General features: G+C 38.9%; 1 protein-coding gene across 1 annotated transcript in view; it reads left to right on the forward strand.

Annotated features, from left to right (window-relative positions):
* Positions 1-26,494, forward strand: part of OCA2 (OCA2 melanosomal transmembrane protein) — a 182,661-nt gene that overhangs the window by 56,569 nt on the left and 99,598 nt on the right. Inside the window, exons 13-14 of the mRNA XM_076328905.1 lie at positions 3,252-3,390; positions 12,955-13,087. Of these exons, the coding sequence (XP_076185020.1) occupies positions 3,252-3,390; positions 12,955-13,087 (272 nt within the window). The remainder of the gene's footprint in view (positions 1-3,251; positions 3,391-12,954; positions 13,088-26,494) is intronic.

Below are 26,494 nucleotides of genomic sequence, written 5' to 3' on the forward strand. Positions count from 1 at the left end.
TACTGGCTAATATTTACATACCATTTTAGATAGTAATTCATGTTTTAGTGAAGTTGTTATCCCTTCTAATACTAGTGACAAATAAATTAAAAAAATCTCCAGATTTCAACTAAAAGCTTTGTTTCAGAATATGAGACTCCGAATTTTCTTCATGCTGGTTATCATGACACTGGTACAGCCACTGGTTAATTCCACAATTTGAGATTAGATATTTGGAACTTTTAATAGAGAACAGTGAATTTAATTACTTCAGATTTCTATAAATTAATAACATGTGATTTGCAACTACATTTAATCAATGTGTGATTAGAAATTACTGTTTAACCTGAATTTAACCTGTGTCTGGCCAGGGAAATCTGGTTAATCCAGTTCAGTTTCAGAAAGATCTAGTGTGTTTTTGAAGTGATCCTGAGTGATATAATGCTTGCAGTCATTATCACATTAAAGTACACAAAATTCTATTAAGATATGCTCCCACTTTAAAATGTAGTGTAAAGTAGTAAAAACCAATTTTGCAAGTGGAATTTATTCTAGATTGGGAAACAGCTGGTGAATGAAAGCTCCATTTGTCTTCTGTCCAATTATATTTTAAAAAGATCACTTTGCCTTACTCCAGTCAATAATTTCACCTCTATCAGTAAGCAACACTGGAACTATTAAATACCAGGTTTTCTTTAGCTGTGTTGCAGAATATTTTGAATTAACTATAATTGGGAATGGAGTGAAATCCAGACGTCAGTGCATCATGAACTACTGTTCACAGGCAGAGCTACTGTAGCATTTATTCCATTTTCAAAGAATCATAGAATAGTCCAGGTTGGAAGGGACCTTGAAAGACCATCTGGTCCAACCTTTCATAGGAAAGGGAGCCTAGATGAGATTGCCTAGCACCCTGTTCAGTCATGTCTTGAGAACCTCCAGTGATGGGGACTTTACCATGTCCCTGGGGAGGTTGTTCTGGTGGTTAATTGTTCTCACCATAAAAAAACCTTTTCTTATGTTGAGATGAAATCTCTCCCAGTGCAACTTGTACTTGTTGCCCCTTGTCTTCTCCATGTGGCTCCTTGTGAAGAGGGAGCCTTTGTCTTTGTAGCCACCCTTTAAGTACTGGAGTTTTGTGCTAAATGTATATAAATACTTCAGTTTTATACTAGATGAATTTGTAACACTGAAGAAGGGGAAACAGCATGCGGGAAACAAAAATTCGTATTTGAATCACTATCAAAGGTAAAATAAAATTTTATCTCACCTAGTAAAACCAAATAATTGCCTATTTCTAAAAGCTTCAGGCTGGGGGTCATTTTTTGTTTTTATCTTACTGCCATTGTCTTCAGCCCTTGTGTACACCTTCACTATGTTGCACTGCGCTGTCATTGCCATGGAGATAAAGCTTGCAGAAAATCCTACTGACTCTATGAATATAAGGCTTTATATTTCCGTTAATAAGGCGTAAAACGTGATACTTGTTTCACTCTGCATTTTGTAGTAAGCCGACAAAAAAAAGTTAATAGCTACCCCTTTTTGGCTATAGTTTATTTTCAAGACACTTTGTTATTGGGAACTGGAAAAGGCTAATGGTTTTTCACATGGGGAATTATATAACCAGGGTAAATAAACTGAAGAAGTTTGATCCTACCGTATAGCTAACACATTCTGATGGTTTTATACTTTGGGCTTGGCCTTTCTTGGCGTATGTCAGAGGTTCTTTCTGCAAGCTATCATGAGACCCATCAAAAAGAAAGAACTACTAAAGAAAAGTTAAGGTTATGTTTTGAAACATTTGGAAATCAAGGAGTGATGAAGTTAGAATTACAGTTGTGGTCTCGTACCACAATTGATACAATTGGGCCAGCTGAACTACAAAGTACCCTTTAACTGCATAATTTTATGCTGTTGGGGAAATAGTGTATTTTTGTGCAGTTATTTTGTTCTGGAGTTTTTATGGGCTGACATACGTGTCATCTGACTGTTTTTTCTGAGTTTTAAATTGACACTCGGTGACAGCATAAGTGTATCAAGTTAAGCTTTTGTGCAATACACTCTTTTCTCTTTGAAATATAGGTTTTAATAATATAGACTTAGACTGAACAGTAAAGCTCAGCTCTTCCTTCAGGGAAACCTGTGACAGCACTACAGCGAAAGCAATCCTGAGAAAGCATTCTTGCTGCCCGCTCTTCCCCCCATCCCGTATTAGGTAGAGGGGGCAATAATTTAAGCGTGGCCTCCGTCTTTACACACTGGAGCAACGTTTTGATAAGCCGTGAGCAGGAAAGCAGTCATTCCTTATTCCAAAGTGCTTAGGCGTGACTTTAACTTTCAGCCTTTAATACCACAGCCCAAGTTTGAAGTCAAACATGTACTTCAGAAATGAGAGGATTGTGCGGATCTGTGCGTAAATGTAATTTGTGCAAGTTGAAGTAATCTGTGTGAAGATTACTGTGTGTAAGTGGGCTCTGAGTTGAAATGGATCATGAGGTTACTGAGTCAATCCCAGTATTTGCCAGAGCACTTTAAGAAGCTTCTTATTAAAGAAGCATTTTTCTTTTATTAAAGAAACATCTTACTAAAGAAGCATTAAATACTTTTGAACTGCTAAAAACATTTTGAGATTTTTTTTTAATAATGAGGAATGTGTATTTTCTACTCTTGTTGCATTACAAATAGAAATACTCGTGATCAAGCTTTAGAGAAGGGGAAAAATAGGAGCAGAATAAACCGGATAAACCTAGGCTGAAAGCTGAGGTCTCTAATAGATGATTCATGGCTAATAGGTTGCCTGCGCAATCCTCTACCACTGCTCCCCACAAGAAAGTCAATAACTGATGCTGAGTGCAGAGCCTGTGATTGCCCAGAATAGTTTTCCATAGGTCAGTGTAGCCTGGGGATGATGGTTTAAGAAGTTGTATGACGCTGAAAATTTGAAATGCTATTTTCTGTGTAGTCCAACTCTTGTAATAGTTGATTACTTTTAATGAAATGCTTTTTAAAATGCATCAGTTTTGTAACCATTAATTATTGCATTATAAATGTAAAAAAATCTAACATTTTTACATTTATATTGCTATAATTACTGTAGCACTTATCATGTAGCACAATTAAAACTTAAACAACATGCACACACAAAAATATTACGTTTAAAATCCTGCAATTTTTCAGTGAAATGACTGTATTTTGTAAATTTTATCGATTTTAAGATTTAAGGTAATTTAGTCATAGGGTAAGAGGTTAATTTCATTCTCTTTATACCGCAGGCTCTGCGAAGTACTTAATCTCGATCCTAGGCATGTCCTGATTGCAGAAGTAATCTTCACAAATATTGGGGGGGCTGCCACAGCTGTTGGGGATCCTCCAAATGTGATTATTGTTTCAAAGCAGGAACTGAGAAAGAAGGTATGTACTGCAAGCTGTTTGGCTACTAAAATTAAGTACCGATGTTGACTTATGCCATGTTGAACCTTCTCTTCCCCCAGACAGCCATATAAACAAGAACACAATCTACTTTTTCTGCCACGTTATTTCTTTCTTAGTAGGACTATCAGACAGAACAGAGTGATTTTTTAGGGACAAAATTGTGATGAAGAATAAACTTTTTGATAGGGACTGAGAATACTGGCTTCCTTTTTTTTTTGTGGTGGTGGGGAGGATTTCCTTGTCAATGGCAAAGTGGAGAAGGAAGGAAAACGATGGAGGGCTGTAAAGAGAGGGCAGCAAGTTGGAAAAAAAGAAAAATGTGAAAATGAAGATGAAAATTCAAATCTTTTTTTCAGAATAGGTTTTCTCTCAAAAGTTAAATATATTGAGACAATTTGATTCCTTTTCAGAAATTTCAAACCAGAAATAATTGTCCACACGCAAAACCCCACAATACGAGAGGCTGCGTTGCCCCTGTAGACCCATGTCATACACGACTCGGCTGCGGGCAGAGACTTTGTCCTTCAGCCGCAGCCCAAGGGAATGTGGGGGGTGAGAGGAGAGCGGGGGCTCCTGCCATGCAGCACAGGCCTCAGCTGGCTCCCACCTCCTTCCAACGTCGGTATCCCCAGGCTGCAACGACAGATTTTAGCTTCCAACACTGGGCTCTTCTGTTGTTTCATTTTGCTGGGTGACTGGTGCCAAAGGGAAGGCTACGGTGGCTGGTGCTGGGTGGGACTGCGGGACTCCAGACACCTGCCAGCGGGACTGTCCCGGTCCCACCATTTCCTCCCACCCACATGGCCCTCTCGCCCTGTGGACGGGCAGAGCCACTGCTGGCGGGTGTTCACGTTTGCAGCCTTCAGCTTCTGCATGGAGCTGGCGTTTGCGTGAGTTTTCCATGCTTTCAGCTATCCTTGCCCGCCTGAACAGGAGGGCATCAAGTCCCACTTCTGCCTCTGACACTATGCTCCCCGGTATCCCTTGGTGTGTCACCCGTCTCTGGTGCGCTGGGGGCGGCAGGGAGGCAGTCTGCTCAGGATGCAAGGGGGCAGCCCCTCCTGGGATGGGGCAGCTCTGCTCTCCTTCCACCCCTGCACTGCCACCAACAAGCAGCACATCTGTAGGGACACCAGGCATGTGTTTTCTGTTTTGGCCAGGTGTCATAAACCTCCAAAATAAATAAATTTAAAGGAATTCAATGTGGTGTATGGGCTAGTGTGAAAATACCTGTGCAAGTGGGATGAGGGAATTGTAGTATAAAATTCTAGGTTTTTTTAATTTGGAGTCAATTATGTTTCTATTCCTGCTCCAGAAAAGGATCTCTTCTAATTAACTGAATACACTCAAATTAATTAAATACAGTCCAGGTTGGAAAATGTCTTTGAAAATTCATAGTATTTAATAAATTGAATGTTTGCCTTCAAAATATTTGAAATGTGCTGCAATTAGTTTGTTTGGATGCTGACTTTGGAGACTCTGTAATATTTCTGGCTGAGGATTTGATAGCTAAATTTTACATTTTAAATACGAAATCTGTGCAAATATTTAAAACTTCTTTTCTAAAAGAGAATAATTAGCACCTGCCATGCAGGTCATTTTCTTAAATACCCAGAAACTCACCATCTCTGTAGAACCTTTAGAAGTGGCTATAAACATGGGAAGCAATTAAGCAATCACATTGAAAGGAAACAATTTTACATTTCTCTTGAATGAGATACTGATAATTTTAGGAGGACTGAGATGTATAAATACCTATGCAAACGTGACATTATAGCAAATTCTGTATTTGAAACAAGCACAAAAACTTTCCAAATGTTTTCACTCTGGATTGTTTTCAGATCTTTTGTTGCATCACAGAAATAAGGACGTAATAAAATAGATCAGATTCAACACAGGACCATGGGACTTGTGCTGCTTCTTTCCTGCACTCTCATTTGTTATATCTATATATACATAAATAAAAGAGGGTCAAAGACCTATCCTTGGCTCTGAGGCTGAGTGGCATGGACTGGCTTATGTCCTCACTGCTTAGGGCTCACCCCCTGTAAAGGAGATTTGCCTGGGAGAGTGCTGGCAGGAGTAACAGGGTAAAGCCAGGGGTGAGGGCAGGGAGGGAGCTGGACCATCTGGCCTCTTACAGTCTGTGCTGTTGAACTAACAGCTCGATAGTAATTTTGTCCACCTGCTCCAGCATGCTCTCTTTTATTCAGAAGAGGAAACTTAGTCATTGTTATCTTGTTCCTGAAACTACTTCTAGCAAAGGCTGCTGTGAGGAAGGGTTATATGATCAACCCCAAATCTGCCTCTAAAACGCGTGGGATGTCTGCTATATTTGTACCAAGTAAAATTTATTCTTTTTTTTTTAAAAGTGTTTCAGAGGTAAAAGTTCTGCAACAATGGCATTTTGGAAACAGGCCTTCATGCAGTATCTTTACAGTGTCTATTATGATGTTTTCTACAGAAAATATCTGGTTTTTTACTTCTTTTTAGCATTATGGCCATGTTTTTGCCATTCTAGGAAATTTTTCTCCTTGATATTGTCATTGAAATTCCCCTTTTCATCCTCTTGCACTTCTTTTTCAGTGTTATTTTTGCATAGTAAGTACAGGAGTACTTGGACAAATGCCCCTGTAGGAGGCATTAATACTACATAGTGTATTGCACTATGTAGATGATTGGTTTTTCTATTTTATTAGGTGCCATCAGGAGGATAATTTTACCAATCTTCCTGAACTTTTACTGTTGTACACCAACCTCTAAAAGCAGCCTAGCAAGATATTATGCAAGTTTACACTTTCTTAGGAAACCTTGGATTTTAAATCAATACAAAATGAAGTGCAGCCTTGTTACTTTGGGTGCTGTTATTGGGCTATAGCATTAGAAATGCTTTACTCTTTGTTTACTGTAGCGCTGGAGAGATTTTTCTCCCTAGGTTCTGGGGAAAACTCATGTCATATTAAGACTATTTTATTTAACGTATGTTTGTATAAATAAGCTTTTTGTTACAGTTTACTCATTAAAATGTCGGGATAAGTCTGTTTATTTGTCTTGAGATGCAAATGGATGCCAAAAGGATTTTTTCTTTGTAGCGGTGGTTAATTTATAATACTGACATTTTCCCTACCATCATGCCTGGAATCAGTGGAACATTTGCATAATAGGGGAGGAAGATTTGTTGTACTCTTGCTTGTTCTTAGTTGGAGTTGGAAGAATTCTCACAAAATAGCATTTATGTTGTGATATTAGGCAAGGAAAAGAAGAGTTTTCATTAAGAGCAAATGGAAAACTCATTCAGTGAATACAGAACTTTTTAAAATCTTTTATTACCTGCAGAGTACTGCTACTGAGTGGCCATTGTTAGCAAAATTATATTTTTATCTTGAAGAGATATGTGCTTTGGACTTTGGGAACTCCATTTTTATATGCACAATAGGGCATGAACCGGTTCAAAATGGTCTTTGCTTTCAGAAAGGTTGAACGTTAAGTCCTCTATATTTGGGAACTTCACAAGTATCTACAGTCACGCCTTTGAAATCAGAAGCTGCTTGTGCTCTAAGTTTAGGCTGTCATTACAAGATCTTTAGAGAATGGATGGTGAATAGGTCTCCAGAGCAAAACAATGGTGTGAATATAGTGTGCATTAGTGTATCTAGCTTTAATCTGTCTAAGAGGTAATGATAAGAGCAAAGGCATTTTTAGCATGTGCTAGCCACTGGATTATATCCTCTTATTTACTGTCTTTGTTAGTGTGTGATAAAGGTTGTACTATTAATCTGATGTTTGCTGAGGATTTTGGGTTTTCAGCATCCCACTCAGCGTTATTCCTGCCATTTAACAGGAATTCCTTGGAAAATGGACAGCCATCAGGTTACCCTGTTCTGCCTTTTGGAAACTTTCAGCCTTCATGCTGAAATTTGGCATGATGCAGTATTAGTTGGTTATATTTCATGAAAAAATGTGATACCAAAAATTTATGAATAGAAGTAGATAATTCTGAAAAATGGAAGAGAGAAATTAATTTATATGAATTTATAAAGGTATTTCAAGCACTGGCAGATTGTGAAATGGATTCCCATAGTTTACTAAGCTATTTTTGTTGAGTTTCCTGCATACAAGGTTGTTAAAACTTTTAATCAATTTGTAAAAGTCCTGCCCTTTCTGTCAATGTTTCATTGATTCCTTTTCTCAAGAAAAAAATGAAATCCTAGGTAAGGTATATGAAACAAAATTTATGGGTTTATGGCTGATTTCAGATTTTTTCCCATCTCTGCATGTAGTAATCATTAAAGAGTATAGTGCAAGACAAAAAAGCAGGTTTGTCAGTGTCTCAGATAAGCATTATTTTCATGTAACTGTGTTAGACCATCAGTGTTTTCTGGCTCAGCGACATCATGAGCAGTTCATCCTGAGACAACGTAGATCTCAGTCACTCAACCAGAAGGGATGTTTAAACCAGTGTAGAAATAATAAATTACTCTTGCTCTTCCTCATTTTATTAATTTTAAAATATTAAGTAAAGGGCATTCTGTCTAGAAGCACAATATTTGCTGCTCCCTGAATTGCTGCGCCTAGCTATAATTTTTGCTTTCTCTTTGCTCTAAAATGGCAGGTTTCCTCTGGAAAGGTCTGAGTTACTAGAAGTTAATTTCACACCTCAAAAAGCAGTAAAAAAAAAAAAAAATCAGGATGACAGAAAATTAGTATTTTAGGAAAACTGTATGATACTTCCTCCTAATATGAAATTAATATATTTGACTTTGCATTTAAAACTATAAACCAAGGAAAGATGCCCACTCTGTTTCAGCTCTGGAACTGTAAGCAGTGGAACCTTTAGGCTGTTGTCTTGCTAAAACAAAATCTTTAGATTTTCTGTCAACTGGGGAATGGGAGAAATTTAACACAATCAGCATAGCCTCAAGTAAGGGACATTTGAAACATGTATTGTATTTATCTGATGGACTGAAATCTCCTGGAAGAAAAGTATTTCTTGCCTACTGTGCATGTCAATTCTATTTCAGTCTATTGTGCAAGAAAAAGAAAATCTTCATGAAAATGACGTTGTTGTATGCAGCAGACATGTGGAGCACTTTAGTGTGTTTTTACAATGCTGAATCCTGGCCCCAGCAGTGCAGAGGACTCAGCAGGTATAAAATATGTTATCCACAGCCACACAGGGTATGAATGTAGGTTCTGTGGAGATGTTGCATGCCCTTTCTAGGATGTGGGAAAGGGAGCAGGAGCAACAGATGAAGTAACTGTGCCACCATCTTGGTATCTGTTGTGGTTTAACCCCAGCCGGCAACTAAGCACCACCCAGCCGCTCGCTCACTCTCCCCCAGTGGGATGGGGGAGAGAACTGGAACAGTAAACGTAAGACAACTGGTGGGTTGAGATAAAGACAGTTTAATAGGTAAAGCAAAAGCCGCACACACAAGCAAAGCAAAACAAGGAATTCATTCACTGCTTCCCATCGGCAGGCAGGTGTTCAGCCACCTCCAGGACAGCAGGGCTCCATCACGCGTAACGGTGACTTGGGAAGACAAACGCCATCACTCTGAATGTCCCCCCCCCTTCCTCTTTCTTCCCCCAGCTTTTTATTGCTGAGCATGATATCATATGGTATGGAATATCCCTTTGGCCAGTTTGGGTCAGCTGTCCCGGCTGTGTCCCCTCCCACGTTCTCGCTGGCAGGGCATGAGAAGCTGAAAAGTCCTTGACTAGTGTAAGCACTACTTAGCAACAACTAAAACATCAGTGTGTTATCACATTATTCTCTACTAAATCCCAAACACAGCACTGTACCAGCTATTATGAAGAAAATTAACTCTATCCCAGCCAAAACCAGGACAGTATCCTCTGCTGCATCGTTCTTATCTGTGGTGCAATGTAAACCCTTTAGTCTCTTAAAGTTCTCCAGAGGCTGGCAGTTGACTACTAGTCAGTAGTGTCAGGTGTGAAATCTGCCTGCTCCTTCCCTGGAAACATATTCTGTGTGCTGCAGAGAGGCTGGTGCTCAGCACCCAGCCCAAAGCATCAGGGTGGGCAGTGAACTGTTTTTCACCATGAGCCCATCTGGTATCAGCCATAAAAAGGAGTGTACTTGGTAGTCTTCAGCCTCCTCATGGTTACAGGGTGCAAGTTGTCCAAGGCTAGCGATCGTCAGGATTCATTTTCACTCACTGGCTCTTTTGGATCAATGCAAGGAGGAAATGGGGAGGAAAGCCATGAGTGAGGGATAGGAAGAGAATTGATTCCAGCCTTGCACTATCACAGGCAATACTGTCATGCAGGCTCTTACCTGAAATAAGCATGCTCCATGTTAGAAGATGATTTGTTTCAGTTGAATTCAGCAGTCGCAGCAGAGCGGCATGTTTTCTTTTTCCCCAGGGATCTCAGAGATAAGGAAGATCAATGGGGTGATATTATGAAGTTTAACAAAATCCTGAATCTCAGCCCAGCTACTGTCTTTGAAAAGTTTGGGTAAGCTCCTGGATAGGATGCCAAAAAATCCAGTAGACAATTTTTTTCTCTTGTGATGGTGTCTCCAAATCACTTTTAAGGCTCATCTATGTCAGCTCTTATGTCACGAAGCTGTGTTAATCCTGATGTTTTTTAAGAGTATTGTGATCTCCACCTCATTTAAATTCCTTTCAACTATCAGTCAGACCTGAGACCTCCTTCTTAACCTCAGCATTTTAGTTTGCCTTCTAGGGTGATGTGATTTTCCTTTTCATAGAGAAATTAGTTTTGTGGGTTTCAAGCGGCACATTTCTTGTGCTTTTTTTTTTGTTTGAGAAACTTCTGCATTGTGGCATTTCAGGAGCAAAGCACAATTGGTTTGCTCTGAAATTGGTGTGATATTCAACACCTAGAAGCAAGTGACTGTAAATCTGTGTTTTTTTCCAATAAGCCACTTCCTAAAATTCAAGTTCCATTAACATATGATGGAGACATCTCATATTTAAAGTCGAGAGTTTCCAAGGATTCTTTGGGTTCCTGTTTCTCTTTTTTATTTCCTACATTAGCAATTAGCTTTATGCCTGAGTATCTCTGCGGAGAATTTCTGCTGCTATACTCTGCCTGGTAGCTGGCATCCTTCTTCGTGACATGGGCATATTGCTGCCAGCCTAAGAAAAGCTTCAGGTCCACTGCTTTTTTTTAGACTAGGTTGAATGCAAAAATAATTTTCCTCGTTCTGGTAATTCGAGATTGAGTATATTCTGACCACCTCTAATTACTTTATTGCTCCTCAACTAGCTGTTTCCCAGTCATTCCGTTTTTCAGTGGATAAAATATTTTCCAGTCAGGTTTAGGCATTGCTATTTTAGCTGCTGTAGCTTCAGTGTTTTTACAGCTTAATTCCTTTCAGCTTCCTACCTCTCCTTAGGTCATTTTAGAGACCATACAAAAACTGAGTACTTATTTTCCATACTTCCTGAGCTGCTTAATGGCACATTGTCAATACTTGAGCAATTTCCAAACCAAGGCCCGTTCACCATGCTCTTAAGGATTCTGATTTTTCTGGCCAAAATTTTCTGATTTTTCTCTTTGGAGGCAGCCCATATATAAATTAGATTCATTGTCAATTTTAAATGGCTGTAATTAAGGAAATATACATGGGGGATATGGACTTTATATACTTTGGGGGCAGGTCTTACAAACATTGAGCCTTTGCAGAATTTCAACTATTTTTTTTCTTCTCATTGCTATTTGTAAATTTCCTAGAGTTATGAATGTTGATTTCATCCTTCATAGAAATGTCTCCTGTAGCTCTGAATCCTGACTCGGTGCCCAGAGGCCAATCTTTCTGAGTATTTATAAAAATCGACTTGTAAAGTCTGTCTTGCAGACATGCCAGACATATGACTGGCTGACCTATTATGTAGGCAAACTGAATGAAAATATATTATTTTCCTTTGTGGTATCATATTTTTCTGTCCGATTCTTAAAATAATCTTATTCCAATTCCTGAAGAGTCTTCTTTCTACTTTCATAAAATAAATGGCAGTAGCTGAGTTATAACAAAAGGCCAGTGCATGAACAGGTATACAGTTTCACCTTCTAGTGGCTGGAGAGTAGGAGAGGTAAAGAATCTACTACTAAATAGCAACTAAGGATGATTTTCTTTAGCTCATGAAGCTGAAACCTATATTTTTCATAGGATCAAATTCTAATACCAGGTCTGCATATTTATGTTTGAGATTTATTTAACTGTCTGCAAACTATGGATTTTTTGCAAAAGAGCACTAATCTTTATCTGGCTACGAAAGTTCTTTATGACTTTAATCAGTTTCTTGTGTCGTGTATTTTTTATTATGCCCTGTGGTGCAATGGAGAGACTTTTTTTTTTCCTTTTTTGAACCAGAGACATTTCGGCTGGGACATTTCCACATAAATTATTTTAGTAGGAGGCAATATAGCTGTTTTCAATTTGTCTTGGCATTACAGAAGGGTTTATAGGTAGCACACAGGTATTTGGTAAAAGGCAGGTCACTATCATCCTTGTAGAGACATAGAGGTGTGGCACAGAGAGGTCCCATGACATTCTAGAGTCTCTGGAAAATCAGTGGATGCTCTAAAAATTCAGTTTGGACAACCTGAGCTATCCAGGGCTTGGACCATGCTTTCTTCAAAGCGTCACAGAGCTGTTCTGCTGGGATCACCAGTTCAGACAACCTCTGCCCTGTGAATGTAAGACAGTTCCTTGCTACCAGAGTACTTAGATGTGATCCCCCTTGGAGCTTCATGGACAACTTCTTTTGGAAGTTTGGACAGGCTAGTCACGACTACTTCAGAAAATCCCAGCCCAACGGCTAACCCCGATCCACTACAGTGTGTGCAATATGGAATCATGGAATAATTCAGTTGAAAGGGGCCCTGGAGGTCATTTAGTCCAACATCCTACTCAGAGCATGGCTAAATTGTCACTATTTATTCTTATTGCTTAAAACAGTAGCTTTTTAATATATTCTGCCTAACCTTTTTGAAAAGCCCTTCATTAAAAGGTTTCATTATGCAAAATGTAAAGAAATGTGTCCATTTATTAAGCAGGTAGAAAAATAAACAGAATATTGACATATAATATTTTTATTGTAGAAGAATATTTGTGAATTTAGATGAAATCCTGGTTCAGATAGAATTATTGTAAAAATCCATGTTGTCATCAGTTTAAAACAAAAGCTGGTCATGAAAATTTAACTATTTCTGTGATTCAGTGTGATTTAAAATGAATTTGCAGTGATTTAAGTGATGAAAGTGAAAGTTAATGATTCAGTTTGTTTTTTTTTTCTATTCATGTCAGGCACACTAAATATATTTCAGAATAACTCGTAATGCTATTTTTTAGTTCTCTGAATGAAATTGTAATGTGGCTCGTTTCCTTGAAACAGATGAAATACAGCATATACTGTACTTACTTACTTACTTAATTGCTTTATATTTATTATTGACTGCTAAAGTACATATAGTTGAATACTTTTCCCTGTAGGTAATATAGGAAAATAACTGATTTTTAATTTAGGTTTTCATTTTTATTTCCAGGGATTGGATTTTGCAGCCTTCACAGGGCATATGTTTGTTGGCATCTGCCTTGTTGTTCTGGTCTCCTTTCCTTTTCTCAGACTTCTTTACTGGAACAAAAAACTTTACAATAAGGAGCCGAGTGAAATTGTTGGTAAGTGTGAGCGTGAAAACATTTTTATTACCACTACATTGAATATGTGCTAAATAGAAACTGAGTAGTGCCTACTACACTGTTGTCCTCAGATGGAAGTGCCCACTATCCTTCAGTCTCTGAACATTAATTTTTTAACTAATAATTTAGATTTTATTTTTAGTCATAATATTTTCTGACTTTTAGAAATGGATGTTTTTCTGGTGCTAAGGTTGAGGTGTTGACATGAATTATGAAATATATTCAAAATTTATAGGGATATTTTGCATCATTTATAGCCATTGGCTTGAGTACCAGGGTGTTCTGTACCACAACAGATAACATCTGCTCAAGGTGCTGAGTTCACAACCTAGTTTTAGAAATATCCCAGGTTTCCCTTATGACAGGCATAGTGCACTGATGTATTCCCTCACTGCTGGTTTTCTTCCACTGGATTTTTTCAGCAATCTTTTCCTGGTCTGTGGTCAGCGAAGGACATTTCATCAAGAGTAGAAGAACTTTCCACGTTCTTTCCAGCTTGCCTCTGTGGCTCTTCCAACCCTAAAGTTCCCTGGTGTATAATTTCTATAATTCAGTAGGACTAAATCTATGTCTTTTCTAGGTTGCTCACCTCAGTAGTCTCTAGAAGTCTTGGTAAAGCTGTTTCAATGCCTGTTGAGTATGTCGGTCCCTTTTTGTCTTTATGCTTTTATGCCTTTCTATTCAGTCATTTTGAAGTTTTCATCATTGTTCTCAGGCTTCTGTTTAAGTGGTGAAACCTAATAATAACCCACAAATGTTCACAATTTCTTTACAAAGTAAGAAGTAATTCACCAAGTATAATTTCTTAGCAAGCTTTGTACAAAGATAGTTGAGTATAACTGTTTCTTCCCTGGGACTGGTTTTTTTTCACTTTTGGCTGCAGAACACTTAGGATCCAGGCTTCCACTGACCATGCAACAGAGGTTTTAATGTGCTGTACGACATCTCTGAACCTGTGTGTGTGGTGTCTGTTTAGCATGGGGAGGACAACTTTTCATATGGTTGATATAACTTGGCTCCATTTGTAATCTGTGGAGAAAGATTAGCCCTTCTAAAGACTAATGTAGCTGTCTACAGTAGAACAGATATATTTCATCCTCCAAAAGTTTACTTCTCTCTTTTGAGTATAAGGAGAGTCCAAGGTGACTAACTTGGAGATCTTCATGATAGGTACCTAATTTGGGCAAGATGAGTACCACTTGTAGTGACTTGCCTTGTTCCAGGGAAAATTAACTTTAGGAGTAGGATTCTGTTAAAAAGACAGAATTGACAGTCCTCTCCTCAGTGGATTGTACCATGTCTCTTGAATCCCATTTGATAGAAAGGTCAGAGAAGAGACTTCACTGCTTAGGAAGTTGGCTCTTGTGCAGACATTCGGTTTTGAGGGACTTCAGTGCCCATTCAGCACAAGGCATGCTCAGCCTACCTGTTCACAGCTCTAGGGGCCAAAGTCTTTCCCAGTATTAAGAACTAAAGCATTTTTGAGCTGTTCTAGAGGTGATACTACCTGTTTTCTAAGAGAATTAAGGAGAATTTTCCTTCTATATATTTGCTTGGTGTGAGATACGCATTTTCATTACTGTGCCATTGTACAACAGCTGAGGCTTTCTGCAGCCTTAGAGATTTGATCCCGAGAGCAATAGAAATAAAGCAATGAACTCAGTCCCTAAAATGCCTAGATATTTCCCTGTGACACTACAAAGTAAGATTTTTCAGAAAGCTGTCAAGAATCTTCTTTTCCTACCTTCTCGTACCAGGGCTGCAAGAGGTCTTCCTTACCTGGTAAATAAATCTATTGACTGTATACTTCTGGGTCAAAGAGAAAGATGACTTTATTTACCAATAGACAAAAAAGATAGGACACTTTTGGCTCACCTCAGTTTATACTACGTCAGCTTCCATCCAAATAGCTAGAATTTTGGGTGCCAGGAATGCCTTTAGAGAAGGTAAGTCACTGAAAATTGACAGTGTTAACATGCAGAAAGGGATGCTCTCTTCTCCTAGCCATAAATGTGCCTGAATTTGTCAATTTTAAATAATTAATGTTGAGTTTTGTCTTGTGGGAAGGCATCATTACCTAAAGTAAGTATCCATAAAAAACTTAATAATAAGCTTTGTAAACTTTGTATCACGGGTGAGCGATCTTCCTATTTGTCTGGTCAAAGTTACTACTTTGAAGAGAGGCAAAAAAGTTAAGAGATAAACAATATCCACTCCCAAGTTGTCCCCAGTAGACTACTGAAATGCATAATCTGAACAGGTGGGGAGTTGGCTCATGTTCCTATTGCTCCTTCTCTTCTTCATACTGGTGGATGAAAAACTGGATGTGAGCTGGCAACGTGTGCTCGCAGCCCAGAAAGCCAACCATATCCTGGGCTGTATAAAAAGCGTGGCCAGCAGGTCGAGGGAGGTGACTGTCCTCCTCTAATCCGCTCTGGTGAGACCCCACCTGGAGTACTGCGTCCAGCTCTGGAGCCCTCAGCATAAGAAAGACATGGACCTGTTGGAGCGGGTCCAGAAGAGGGCCACAAAAATGATCAGGGGGATGGAACACCTCTCCTATGAGGGAATGCTGGGAGAGTTGGGGTTGTTCAGCCTAGAGAAGAGAAGGCTTTGGGGAGACCTTATTGCAGCCTCTCAGTACTGAAAGGGGGCTTATAAGAAAGATGGCGGCAAACTCTTTAGCAGGGCCTGTTGCGACAGGACAAGGGGGAATGGCTTTAAACTAAAGGTGGGTAGATTGAGACTAGATAGAAAGAAGAAATTTTTTATGCTGAGGGTGGTGAAGCACTGGCACAGGTTGCCCAGAGAGGTGGTGGATGCCCCATCCCTGGAAACATTCCAGGTCAGGTTGGACGGGGCTCTGAGCAACCTGATCTAGTTGAAGATGTCCCTGCTCATTGCAGGGGGGGTTGGACTGGATGTCCTTTAGAGGTCCCTTCCAACCCAAACCATTCTATGATTCTGTATCAAAAAGCTAAATATAGAGCAAGTTCCTACCTGTTCAGTGCAGGGCTCAAGAATGAGAATCCTTTGTGGAAGAGATCATCTCTGGGAGAGGAATTACCTTTTTGTTGGGGAGGAAAGGAACCCTTGCCACCTCCCAGATAAAACCCTTTGTAATTATGCATCATTATCAAAAATTATTACTTTTCTTTGTTGCCTGGAACTATATTATTAAATCTTTGGTATTCAGCATTTTTTGTAACTTCCCAACTTTCTTATTTAAAAAGAGTTAATTTGCTTTTATTAATTTCTTATTTTCTAATAAAAGCCATATTTTCATGGACATTTCCACGAATAACTAGAGTTATTATATACTTAATATATATATTGTATACTTAAATTAAGTATAAGTAAATTTAAAAGTGCCAGCTTGCAAGGTGTCTTGAGATAAGCAATAACTAAATAATCAGAAAATATATTCTGCCGACTGTAAGCAATTTTGATCCTGACATAATAGCATTATTTTGTGAATATACATTTAAGAAAATAGAATTGTTATTGTTACACTTTAAAAGTTTATAGATGAAAGAAAAGAATATGTTTTGGATTTTTAAGAAATCAAGTATGCATAACGATTTTTTGATTAATTTGAGTAGTACAATTTATTCACTGACATAATATTTTTGTCAGTGAAACACTGTACACTTTTAAGAGGCTAGGATATTTCCCTCAATTCATCTCTCTGTAATCTTTGTTACTTGCAGCTTAGTATGTTCAGATATAGCAGTCTCCCAATCAGTATACCATGTGTTCTTATAATCAGGTGCTCTTCCATCACTGTGAAGCTAATCAGTAGCTGTTCAATTAGAGCAAATGCTGAAGAGCTACTCTTTCCATTGAAATTTTCTGTGAAAGGGGAAGAGAAAGTGACAAAGACAGTTCCATTAGGAGGTAGCCGTCATGATTTGGATTTGCAGAATATGCTCCAAGGTGCTTTCAGGGGTCCTTCCATCTCAGGTTGCAATGATTCTGTGATAACTTCAAATCGCTTGTTTGAAGCAGCTGTTTTAATCAACTAAATACCAGCCTTCCCTCAGCCTGCCCCCAATTAGCAATTAAACAAGATATGTGAGACTTAATTGGTATATTGTTCACCACAGAATTTTTTCACTGTATGCCATGTGCTTTAAGCTTTTTTCTGTTGCTTTGGGCTACACAGATTATTGGGAATGGATAAGCACTAATTTTAACAACAGACAATGCTGTTATTCTGATGATACATTGTCAGATTAATTCCAATGCTGTGTGTTACCAGTGTCTTTAAATTGTTGGCTTTCAGACTGCGTTGTAGCACCTGTGCAGCAGAAAAAAATGCATGTTCCTTCCCCAGGAGCCACTATCTACCTGCAGTAGCTTGAAGAGGGACATATTACAACAGAAAAAAGAATCTGAGGAACTCAGCCATGAGAGAAAAAAATCGAATTCTTTTTAAGAATAAAGGGATATTTTGAGGACTTTTGAGTGTGACTTTCAGCTGATAAACTCATGCCTTGTTCTGTGTGATGCAGAAAAGGATGGTAGAATTAGGGTAGTAAGCTAAGAAGGTTTAAAAAGTATATCTATACTTTCAAAAAAGAATATGTAAGGAGAAATAATCATATATGAGTATTAAGAGGAATTAAAGTTCCTGTTCCCCCCACCCCCTGCCCCAAAACTTGAAACCAAAATTTTTACTTACCTTAAGGGTTAACAATACATTATTTAGTCCCTGGGAAGTGTGACAATACACTGTTATGTCTCAGCTATCAAGATGTGGACCTCAGTGTTTGGGAAGGTTGCTATCCCCAGGACAGCGGGTGGCATGTGATCTAGTGAGAAGTATTATTATTGCCATTTTTGCCAAAGAGGAAGAGCTTTCTCTTAGCACGACAACTGATTTGGCACCAGCTCCCCATTTCTCCTGTGTTGCTTGCTCCAGTTTCTGCTTGTTTTGCTGGCTGAAAGAGAGACCGACTGTTGAAGCACGAGTGGTGATGCCAGGAGAGAGTGGAACACATTATTCCCTCTGGTGTAGCTCAGCGTCTGCAGCAGCTGGGAAAATACTGCTATGGTAGTATGATAGTCAGTATGTAAAGCCTCCAACAGAAGGAATTTTCTAATTAATCATAGTCATGTGTAAAATGCTTAATGTGTGAAAAACACGGTGCTGTTTCCCACAACGTGAAATGTGGTAACCAGATGAGTGAGCAAATCTGTTTCTTTCTTCCATGTGGAGCTTTACAGCTGCTTCTCTAAGAGAAGAAGTGTGAAAGGAGGAGGGGAAAAAGAGGTACAAAACTGGCAGTGAAAAGGTAGAAAGTCTAGAAGAGGAAGGAACTAGGGGAGCGATAACTGGGGGTTGTCAGACCTGTGCAACCGATACGACTATGCTGGCTGCAGACCCAAGATGTCCAGGCATTGTTCCTGAACTTAGAGTAAGTACTGCTCACATCAGGCCTCATTTTGTGTGAAAATGCACAAAGGATGACACAGCTAAGGTGAAGGTAAAGAGAGGAAACAAGGTAAAACCAAAAAACTCATTTAGCACTTAATGTCTGGTGAGTTTCCCTCTCTGTGTCCCATAGTGACTACAAATGTCTGCCATACTACTTTGTGCTGCACACGATTGACCAAGCACAGGCATCGCCAATTGTAACTGTAGCTGAACACAAGGTATAGCTCAGTGCTGTCATTATTTTGTCCATTTTAACCTCCTTGCCTGTCGCAGCTCTGAGATGCCTGCCTGGGGGAATGGTCCCCAGCGCAGGTGGCTGTGGTTAAAGGGTTAACAGCTTTGTTGTTTTCTAAGGGTATGGGATGTCCGGGTGGCCTCTGCATCCTCTAACAGTGGTGCATGCTCCCACGCCACGCCCTGCAGTGTGATGTACAATCTTTTGTTTTAATGCTGGGGAAGAACTACTGTCATGACTTGCAAGGCAACCCCAATGCTGCTTCAGACACTCTGAAACGAACAAAGCCCACATAAAATAATAATAATGTCCAGGGCCACAAGGACACCGCAGGGGCACAGAGGGGACCCAGGGTAAGGTGTTACGTAGCATCAGTACAGCTGTGTGCGCTGCTCAGGGTCAGAGAACAGTCCTTAGCCCTATTTTAGTTAGTAACTTATTTGTAACTGTAAGAACCATTTCTTGCTAGAATCAGTGAGAGGTACATCAAGTACCTAGCTGGATTAAGTACATCAATAAATCTCAATCCTGAGGTGCATCTGTACCTATTTAGGTACTTCACTAACTGCCAGTAAAGCACTATTGGTATTTTAATGTAACTGTTGGAAGTAGCGGGCTGTCCTCACTTGAAAATTGGTTCAGGTGAGAAAACCAGCAGGCAGATTATGCAGAGAATAATGTCCAAAGAAAGGGATATTTCAAGATGTTTTCAAGCATTCAACTCCACGCTCAATCTGGATGGCAGTTTTGCAATATGCATTGCACTCTAGTGTCCTCACCCAAGATGCTAAATTCATGGGAATATATGGGAAGCATTCTTAAATCCTGAAGAACAATGTGGAACAGGAAAACATCCCCCCCCCCCCCCTTCTCTGCAATCCAGTTGTATGTATTAACAATGAATAGTTAACATTTTAACTCTCCTACTGTGGATGACAGCATGCTAAACTAAAAGATGCAGCTTTCTTATGAATTATCTTGGGATCTAAGATCATCTCTTTCTGGTACATATTGTGTCTTTTATTTTAAAGAACTCTAAGACTTTCAGTCTCAAAGGAACTAGGTAGTCTTATGGTCCCTGCAGACTTTGTGTAGACTCCTTTTTGGATAATATATCAGGATCCACAAGAGTCATGGTTTTATGTTTGAAAATGTAAAAAAAAAAAAATCTGTCTTTTATTATTTGCACCTTCAATAGCTCTTCTAATGATCAGGTATGAAAATAAGTGTAGTTTTTTTACTTTACATAGATACAAGATTTTTAAACATTTTAGATCATTTTATGTTTAAAATCCTGTTTATGTCTTTTGTACTGCTTTAGAGTTGATGGAGTATTCCCCTTGGAAAAAGGAAAACGTTAATGTGTTTTTTCTTGTTTTCAGATGATAAAAATAGTATTCTGACATTGCAGAATAAGGGAAATAGGACAATCTCGTATTATTTGCTTAGTGCATTGATAACGTAGCCATTACAAGAGCACAGCTGCTATATTACTTTACCTGCCTTATGCAGAAAGAAAGTATAATACAGTGGCATTCTGAATCAACAGAGCAGCACTTCACAATTTTATGATACATATTTTTCATGGAAGGAATCAGTACAGAAAAATCACCGATGAGAGGTAAAAGCTTAGGAAGCGATACCTCCTGTTTCTTTTGCAGCACTTGTCCCCCTGGATTTTTATATGCATACCACAACTGTGCAATGATTATACAGATATACACTGGTTGGCAAGACCTTGCCTTATCATTAGCAGCGTTTTGGTGAAGCTATGACAAAATTTTTCACTTTACTCTGATGGCTCTGGAGCTCATAAGACCTTCCTGATATACAGAGCTTAAGGGAACAATTTAGGTTAATTTAACACATGCTCTGTATCTGTTTGCTGCAAAGAGTTTTCACTGTGATGATATTTCAAATAAAAGTGTAACCTTGACAGATTTTTAAATTATTCCTGCCATTTTTATTTATGAAAATGAATGGAACTTACTAGTCCCCATTTTTACATTTAAACCAGTTGCTAAAAGATATGGTGAGTCTGAAGTGTGCTTCATTATTTTGCTCTTCATTTTGCCCTATTAAAAGCATTAGATGAGGCACTATCTTTTGGATTATGGGAGCTGTCCTCTTGAGGCTGTATCTTTTAATGATTCTTTTTTCTTTAATAGGACTTTAAAGCCTATCTTTAAGCAACCATCTTTAAATGGTTGCTTTTCTTACACCCCCCCCCCCGTATTGAAAGGACCTCAGCAATAGTTATGTTTGGTGTCAAATGTTTTATGATTGGAATGTATCTATTCACTTTTGAGCAGAGGATAGTGAATTGAACAGAGATTTCTTTAACTGTGAGACTTTAATGGAAAACATTGGCTAAATTGGTTTTCATTGGTAAGTCTGGCAGTCTGACTTAAAATTTTTTCATAGTGAGTAAACAGGAATTATTTTTCTAGATTTCAAACCGGATGAAAATTTTCTGAAACAAACTACACTCAAATTTTAGGTAAACGAATGCTCAAAATACTTGACTCTCTACTTCCCATGACCCTGTGCCATTCACAGTGTAACAGAGCAGAGTATTGTGATGACATTAGGCAAGTGCTAATGAACACAGATGAAACCTAAATATACTCAGATTTCTGCTTTTAAAAGATGGGGAACTGCAGTAGAGGAAACTAAGGGGCAAAACCACAAGGACTGAAATAACTTTGTGGCTTTAAGTCTGACTTACCCGTATCTCAGAGTCCATATCACCTGAGAGAGATCCCATCCCTCGTTCGGGGACAAACCAACTGAAGAGTAATGTATGTCTTTATCAATCATCCTGAAGTGTTATGAGAGATCTAACCCTCTTTAATATCTGCAGATTACTCCATCTGAGCGTTATGTGACCATCATAGAGGTATTAAATTGACTATTCCCTTATAAAATGCAGGGGTAGGCTTGTAGTGTTGTAGATTCTTTCAGTAGCTAAAATTACAGGGGGAAACCCAAAGCACAGTGAGGAAAAATTGCAGTTACATTTTTAAGGAGAAGGATACTTGCAGTTTTGCAGCTTTCTGAACAGCCTGACTCCTGGGGCTGCTACAGCCTGCCCTAGCTTGCCCAGAAGAAAACTCCTGGGAGGTGATTTAGGAGTGTAGCACCATCTGAGCTTTGCAGTTTTCTGCCCAGGCTCCAGCTGCTTTGCTGCAGGGGTGAGGATGTCCTGTAAGTCCTATGCTATGGATGTAATCCCATGCTGGGCAACCAAACTGGCATCAGGTGCCTCGGTGACTAAAGGGGGCCCCAGCTGTTGGACTTTGAATTGAAAAGCTTATATAAATGCTCCGTATTGCTTTATGCAGCATTGTGCAGATTTCTTGCATTCCTTTGCAAGTATTTAGCTGAATAAGGCAAAGTGTGTTTTGTTGCAGTTTTGAAGACCCTGCAATGTTCATGCCTCTACTTATCTTTACCCACGATTGATAAACTGAACTACTCAAAGGAATAAAGACAAGGACATTTCAGGCATTTTTTTCAGAATTACAACCTTATGCTTGTGTCCTATTGAGGGGTGGTGCCTCTGGGAGAGGCATGAATTGTTGAGCTGGAATATCCCTCAAGGTGAATTCTTTCTACACTTGGGTTTCACATTTCTGACTTAGTTTCTGTGCTTTTAAAATGGAGATGACACTTACTGTCTAATAATGCTTAGAGGATTAATTACATAATATCAAGGATTAAAAAAATTACTAAAAGTTATAGATATTACTATTACTAGGTTAAGCTATAATTCATGGTACTTAATTTGCTTTTCAGTTAACATTTAAACAGAAGTATTCTTGTTCTGAGAAGTAAGCTAAGAAAAATAATTGCTTTACTGAAAAAAGTTAAGCTGCAATAGCATGTGGAGACACCCCCCCCCCCCATTCAGAGGAACATGCTTTGCATGTCGTTAGTCACAGCCCACCAGTGCAAACTTGTGTTGCTTGCAAAAAGGTAGGTAATGTATTTAGTGCACTTGCAAGTTAAGAATTGCCATTTTATGATAATTCTTATCACCCCATCAAGGTTGGTCATGCTCTTCTGAGTATCTTCAATTAACAAGACTGGCCTTTTCAGGTTCTGAGACAGAATTAATTACATTCAGTTTTTGAGGATGTCTTCTTTGTTATTGGCAGTCGGGTGGGAGGCAATGTGTGATTACTCTAAGTGAAAATCAATCTGACTATTGATTGTCAGATTGCAGAAAGAAAATGCATTTTTAAATGAAACAATGTTTTCTAAAATGCAGAAAATATTTTCTAAAATGTCACAGCTCAGGTCAGGAGCTGAAACTCCATTAAATTCAATGGGCCCAGGGCGTCATAGCTGTGGTCTCCATGGTAAAACATGATATATGACAAAACAAGAACAGATGAGTAGCATAGGGTTTACATGTTTGCTGATCCTTTATTTGATCCTAGAACTAAGCCAAAAATTATTCTTTTCTTGTTGGAAATGGACTTTCAGGGGGAGGGGGGGGGGAGAAAGAAAAAAAGAAAATTTTTGTGAAATAATAATGCTAGGTATATTGCTGTGGTGCCTTGTGGGCTTTATGAATCTACCATGTTCACGAAGATTTTAGTATCATAATGGGCTGAATTCCCTGACTGAGCTACAGCTCTCCTGTCTTTTACTCCAGATCACTGCATACTAAACTTTGCCTTGCTTATATCACTTCAACTACTGCTGCTACAGTGGCAGTTAAACGTTAATTTATCTGCTTTAATGATAAACTGCCATGAAAGGTACATGCCACACACACATACCATTTCAATTATTAGCAATAGACCTACCAACAGTAGGATAAATTGGTTAGTAGGCTGATCCACCATAAAAGTAACCCCGTGAAAACCCTGCAGATTGGGTTTTGTTGGACGAGTGAGTGGAGTGAGCTCACCCTGGTGTAACATAACCATTAGATTCCCTCTGAGGAGGGGATGGGAACTTATGGACATGGGGAAATGGGGTGCGAGACCTTCCCATCCAGGGGCTGCCAAATGCTGCCCTTATGCTGCCTTAGCCATAATTTCAAAGTGATTGATAAGACCCTGCAGGTGCATTAAGCCCTTGTCTGTAACGTGTAACATAGTATGTCATAAAATATCAGATTCCTGCCTTAAATGGGTTTGCAGATCTGAAATGGGAGAAGTACAGAAAGGCCCAAAGGTTTTTGACCGGGTTCAGTGTTCTCACTGACCTCAAGGGTCCTGCATTATATTTTCTGCAAAACAAAAACTACTGCTAATACATACGTATCACCTGACGCCGTAATGGGCTATTACAATAAGAGTACGCATGAAAGAGAAATAGGAGAAACTTTCTGTGGGATGACCTAGAAAACCTCTTCACAAATTATTACTGCAACAGGAGTCACAGTATAAAAGATGTATCGACTGTTCTAATTTTCAAAGGACATTTTGTTCTGAAGTAAATCCACAGCAGGTTGAACGTTCACATCCTTGGGATGTTTAGAAAACTGATGACTGAACGATCAAGCATGCACTTGCTCTACATAAAGGCAAGATAAAAGCCATGTGAAAACACGCATATATTTTTAACATAGACCAGAAAGCACCAGGCTGACATTGCTGAATCTGGAGATTAGCCCCATGGCACTTCAGACATGGAAAAGGAATATGCAATGCAAGTCGTGCTGCTTTCTGCTCTGCGGGTTTGTTTGTGGCACAGATACAGTGATGCTAGCTGCCCCTTTCTGAAGGAGAGAAGATAAAGATTCTTTGTAGGAAAATACCTGCTGGAGATCTGCATCTTGGTTAGACGATGAAAGCTTCAGCTTTCCTCCATCAGCAAAACCCTTGGTGAAATTTCACTTGGAAAGGATGGAGGGAAATGCTATGCCAGGATGAACAGACATGATCAAAAAAGGTGTTGCAGCAAAAACAAGCTATTGGAAAGCAGGATAGCAAACTGGATAATCATGCTTCACAAGCGTTTGCCAGAGAAAAAGACAAAACCACACACTTTCTCTTGGACTGTTGATGAGAGACACTTTCAAAGCTACAGTCCAATTGACTTGAAAATTGCATGAGAGAGCAGTACAGAAAGGACTGTTCACCTGCTGAAGGGGGTTCTCCCCCTTCACCTGCTTCAATTGCATACAGAAGTTTTTATCTCGTTCAGGCTAGGGCAGCATGTAGGATCATAGAAATATTTCTTTCACCGCAAAGGGCTCAGGAAATTTTTTCAAAGAAAAAAATTTTGCCTGGGAAGTTGCACAGGAGAGTGTGCAAGAAAGCCATGTTCCAATGTTTCTCCATCTAGTCTTGCTCATCTATACGGGAAGGAACAACTTCTCAGCTCATGATTTCAGACCAGTTTCAAGGTGGATGTTATGAGGAGGAAGTTGTCTATTGAAATAGTTTGTTGCCCCATTGACCAGAAACTGTGGAACTGAAGCAGACCCCAAACATGTGGTCACTAGTTTCTTTCAGAAATTACTATTTACAGTGTTTACAAATTCAGAGAGTTAAAATTTAATCTTGCCATCTTATTAAAGAAAAAATGCCACCATTTCTGAAGTTTAAAATAAGTTTTTTTTGCACAGCTCCCATCCACTCTAATCCTCAAAAAGAGTTTTTGTTTTTTTTTTTCTATGGGGAACAGAAGATCAGCTGGTCTGAAGGTTTGTCACTTTCTTATTTATGTTCTGGAAGAGAATGGAAAATCACTGCTGATACAGTTATGTGTATCACAAATGTTGATGGAAAAGTAAATGATGGCCAGGATAAGGTTTCTGCACAAAGTCATGTGGATCCTTTGATAAGCACGACCTATCCGTGTTTTAATATAATTTAGTGTCAGATTATGATCCTGGCAAGAGTCACCAAGTATATTACAAAGTGGTATATTCTGCACCGCTTTGGTATCTGGGGTTCAGGTATGAATCCCTTCTTGGAAGAAAAGCTTTAGCTGAGCACTAGTTGTTTAATAACCTGGGACAGTCATTGGGCTTTAGATAGTGTGAATTTACATTTCTGGCCTTGCACTGTAAAGCTCAGGCAAAGATTACCATTTTGATGGATGTGTGCTCATCTATAGACATGAACCATACAAAATGTGAGTCAATTGCTGTTTTTTGTGTCAACTGTGCAGGCTCTGGACATGCTTACTTTTGCTCTTAGATGTTTGAGTTCTGTCAAGTCTAATTCCCTCTTATGGTCACTCTTTACATGATTCACTCTGTATTATCACTATAAATACTTTGTCACAAAGGAAGAGGGGGAATTAAACATGTTTAGTACTCTTTTTGATAGTAGATACCATGAACCGCTAGGCATTTGCAGCAGTAAATGTTAATATCACTGCCTACATCAAAATGTATTTAAATATTTCTTATGTTATTACATAATTTATTTTTTTATAAATAATGTATATCGTTTGTATACATGGTGCAAAGACTTCCACATCCATTTCTTAGGATAAGAACAAATTGACCAGGGATCTTAAGATATAAAGCCTTGAATTCTTGACATGTTATCTTCAATGACATGAAATTTGAGGGGAACAGAAAAGAAGGGTAAGGAAATATCCTGTTGCTTCATCAGGAAGCATTTGTGCAGACAGTTTCTGAATGAATATTCTGCTCTTATTTCTTTAGTGACTTCCTGGAAAATCCAAAGCTTTTTTTTGGCATGCCCAGTGTAGGGTCCTTCCTGAACAGGAACAA

The sequence above is a fragment of the Aptenodytes patagonicus genome, chromosome 1 (assembly GCF_965638725.1).
Source record: "Aptenodytes patagonicus chromosome 1, bAptPat1.pri.cur, whole genome shotgun sequence".
Lineage (NCBI taxonomy): Eukaryota > Metazoa > Chordata > Aves > Sphenisciformes > Spheniscidae > Aptenodytes > Aptenodytes patagonicus.